This window comes from Sesamum indicum, linkage group LG3 (genome assembly GCF_000512975.1).
Source record: "Sesamum indicum cultivar Zhongzhi No. 13 linkage group LG3, S_indicum_v1.0, whole genome shotgun sequence".
In the NCBI taxonomy this organism is placed as follows: domain Eukaryota; kingdom Viridiplantae; phylum Streptophyta; class Magnoliopsida; order Lamiales; family Pedaliaceae; genus Sesamum; species Sesamum indicum.
In genome coordinates, this window is record NC_026147.1 from 4,385,524 (window position 1) to 4,388,762 (window position 3,239).

The window sequence follows — 3,239 nt, forward strand, 5'->3', positions numbered from 1 at the left end:
ATGCACGTAGTAATAACAAAAGAAGCCAAAAAAAAAAAAAGATTCAAATGGCGTTTGATTAAATTAATGTAAAAGATCTTATAAAGTCATTAATCTAATAAAATATTTTTAAAAATTTATAAAATGTTAAATTTTGTTTTAAAGGTATTGCTTTCAAATATTTAAATAGAATAAGATCGCAACGCTTAAAAGATATTATTAATGATAATTTTACAATGGACACGAACACACGTAAAAAGTTTATTAAAATTTTAAAAATAAATTAACATTTTTATTTTTTTTCTTAATTCTAAATTATTGTTTCATAAACTCATTTTATATAATTTATAAACTTTTAATTTTTTTATTATTTTTTAAAAATACTTATAAATTTACCCAAAGTAAAGAAGCTTACATTAATTGATTACAACTTGAAGATATTTGCTTTTCCATCACTACAATAAAAAAGAAAAAAGACAAAATGAATTACTCAATTTTGTGATTTAATAATTTCCACCAAAAAAAGTAAAGAAATAAAAAAAAAAACAAAAACAAAAAGCATCAGTTTTTTACTGTATTTACTTTTTAGCCCTTCTCCTTCTTGATTCTTCTTTCTGCAGGATCCATGATTCTCTGTACCAGCGTGTGTATATTCTCTTTTCTAAAACCATGGAGTTACAAGTAAAACAACTGGCACAGATTTTAATTTCCTCAATCCATTTTTCCCAAAAATAATATTATTCTTTTTTCATAATCAATTATTATTATTATTTTTTCTCGGTTGTTTGCATGCTTGGGACAGCAGAAACCGTTTTTTATGCTTACTCAACGCACCACTATCTTTGCTCACACCAATCGTCTGCCCTCTTTGAAGAGTTTGTTTCTTGCAGATAAAAGAAAAAGTTAATAGGAAAAAAGAAATCAGCATTTCTCTCTCTTGTTTTGCTCATTTATAGCTTCGTTGATGTTGTTGTGGGCACATTTTAAATAGCTTCTTTTTTCTTGCAGCTCTTGTCTTTCACTGCTAATTCAAGATTTGAGCGAGTGTTTATATACACATCTTTGCAAATCTTTCTCTCTGTGCTTTGAGGGGACTGTCTGTTTATTAAAAGGGTCTTTTTCCAAATAATGTAACTGCAAAAAGGTGCAATCTTTGAAGTCTTTTCTTGGCTCAATTAATGCCCATTTTCTCTCAAGTGATTTAGATCACTCCCTTGCACTTTATAAATCATGGGCTTTCGTTAATTTGGTCAGATTGCTACTTGTTCTTGCCATTTTGGTCATGTTATTTTCGTTGAACTTGATTTGAAGCGCAGAATTCAGTTTTTCAGAGATGGGGTCTCGTTAAATAGCTTTGTTTTCTACACTTTTCCCTCTTTACTTTCCAAATTTTGAAGCTTTGGAGTACTAAGATCCTAAAGTTTTGGCATATCATTTCTACCATGTAATTGATCTTGGGACTTCATTTACAGTGTACTTCTGGTTTTGTGCATTTTTGTTAACAGTAGTTAATAAGTAGAAAGTTTCTTGTTTGATGTAAGCTAGGTGTTGATATGATGGATCTGATGTTTACTGAAGTCAACCGTTAGTTTAAGGGCTCTGGCAATGGAAAGAATCTGTCCTTTTCGCTAATCTGAGTTCTTGATCATCAATGGATTCATTTCGGTAGAATCATTTCTGTTTTTGATACAAACATGGAGTATAAGTAGGCCGAGAAGTTTTCTTTGTGGAGTTGAACCAAAAATTTCTATCCTTTATCCGATTTGATTTACTACTGACCAATTCTTTTGTTCCTTTTAGTTGGAATCTGAAAGCTATTCTTTCCAAATTTATTAAAATGTAAAGTTGTTAAGTAGTAGATACAGTTTTGTTCATGGACCTATTGATAGGTCTCAAGTATCCATAAAATACTTGCTTTGTGGATGATCAAGTAGCTCTTATTTCTTCTGCCCACAACTTTGTGCCTTTGGTTATGCAAATCTAGTTATAGTGATATTGGCCTCTCGAGTCCCTTCAAATTCGTGTGCAAGTTTAGTTTCACTTGCTTCGACTTCTCATTTCGGTACTGAAAGATCAAAAAGAACTACCCTTGTTTGCCTGATCTCGGTATTATCATGGAGGAAACTTTTGTTCCCTTCCGTGGAATTAAAAATGATCTCAAAGGAAGGCTTTTATGTTACAAGCAAGACTGGAGTGGTGGATTGCGCGCAGGTATCAGGTTTGTGTCTTGTATCACACCTCAAGTCAACATACATATAGATGGTGCTATTATCTTGTCTAATGTATTACCTTTTCTTGGAGAGGTAATAAGATAAGATATGTGGATTCATGCTTCTGAGTATGATGCTGAAGATCATGTGGTGTTCAAAATGAACAATTTACTGGAAATTACATTAGCTATTCTGTAAACTATTTGTTTAGATGCCTTATCAATACCACATTCTTTTGTAGGATCTTGGCTCCAACAACATATATATTCTTTGCATCAGCAATTCCTGTTATATCTTTCGGGGAGCAACTGGAAAGAAACACCAGTGAGTCAGTTTTTTGTTTGATTCTTCAAAGTCTAGCATTTTCTTTCTAATGTTGCTAAGATTTATAACAATTCATATCCCACAGATGGAACTTTAACTGCGGTACAGACACTTGCATCAACAGCACTTTGTGGTGTCATCCACTCGGTCATAGGTGGACAACCACTACTCATACTTGGCGTAGCTGAGCCAACTGTTTTAATGTACACTTTCATGTTCGATTTTGCTAAAGATCGAAAAGATTTGGGGCAGAAGTTGTTCTTAGCCTGGACAGGATGGTAACAACTTCTACACAGGGAACATTAACTAATAGACATTTGCTATTGAATATAGAATATAACACTTTTGTGTTTAGGGTTTGTGTTTGGACAGCGCTTTTGCTTTTCTTGCTGGCTATCTTGGGCGCATGCTCTATTATCAATCGGTTTACGCGCGTTGCTGGCGAATTATTCGGTCTTTTAATAGCAATGCTCTTCATGCAGCAGGCAATTCGTGTGAGTATTCATGTACCTGTTTCACTTTCCCTTCTACTAAGAAATGACATCTTTAACACCCCCTTGTTTTTTTGACTTGTTGCCTTTAAATGTTACTCGTGTTTTTCCTTTTATTCAGAGTGCTTGTATTCTCTCTTGGAAAATTTGTCTTGCTTATATTGGGTTCTTATCTGCCACCTAGATTCTGAACGATGTAATAAAATCTCTGGGAATTCTGTTTTAGGGAGTGGTG

The 3,239-nt window shown here is 33.2% G+C and overlaps 1 protein-coding gene across 1 annotated transcript in view; it reads left to right on the forward strand.

The window, feature by feature from the left end:
• The window catches only part of LOC105157226 (probable boron transporter 2), a 5,734-nt gene continuing 3,118 nt past the window's right edge, over positions 624-3,239 (forward strand). Inside the window, exons 1-5 of the mRNA XM_011073571.2 lie at positions 624-2,197; positions 2,431-2,513; positions 2,599-2,791; positions 2,869-3,018; positions 3,216-3,239. The exon at positions 3,216-3,239 is cut by the window's right edge and continues 131 nt beyond it. Coding sequence (XP_011071873.1) covers positions 2,094-2,197; positions 2,431-2,513; positions 2,599-2,791; positions 2,869-3,018; positions 3,216-3,239 — 554 coding nt within the window. The 5' untranslated portion in view covers positions 624-2,093. The remainder of the gene's footprint in view (positions 2,198-2,430; positions 2,514-2,598; positions 2,792-2,868; positions 3,019-3,215) is intronic.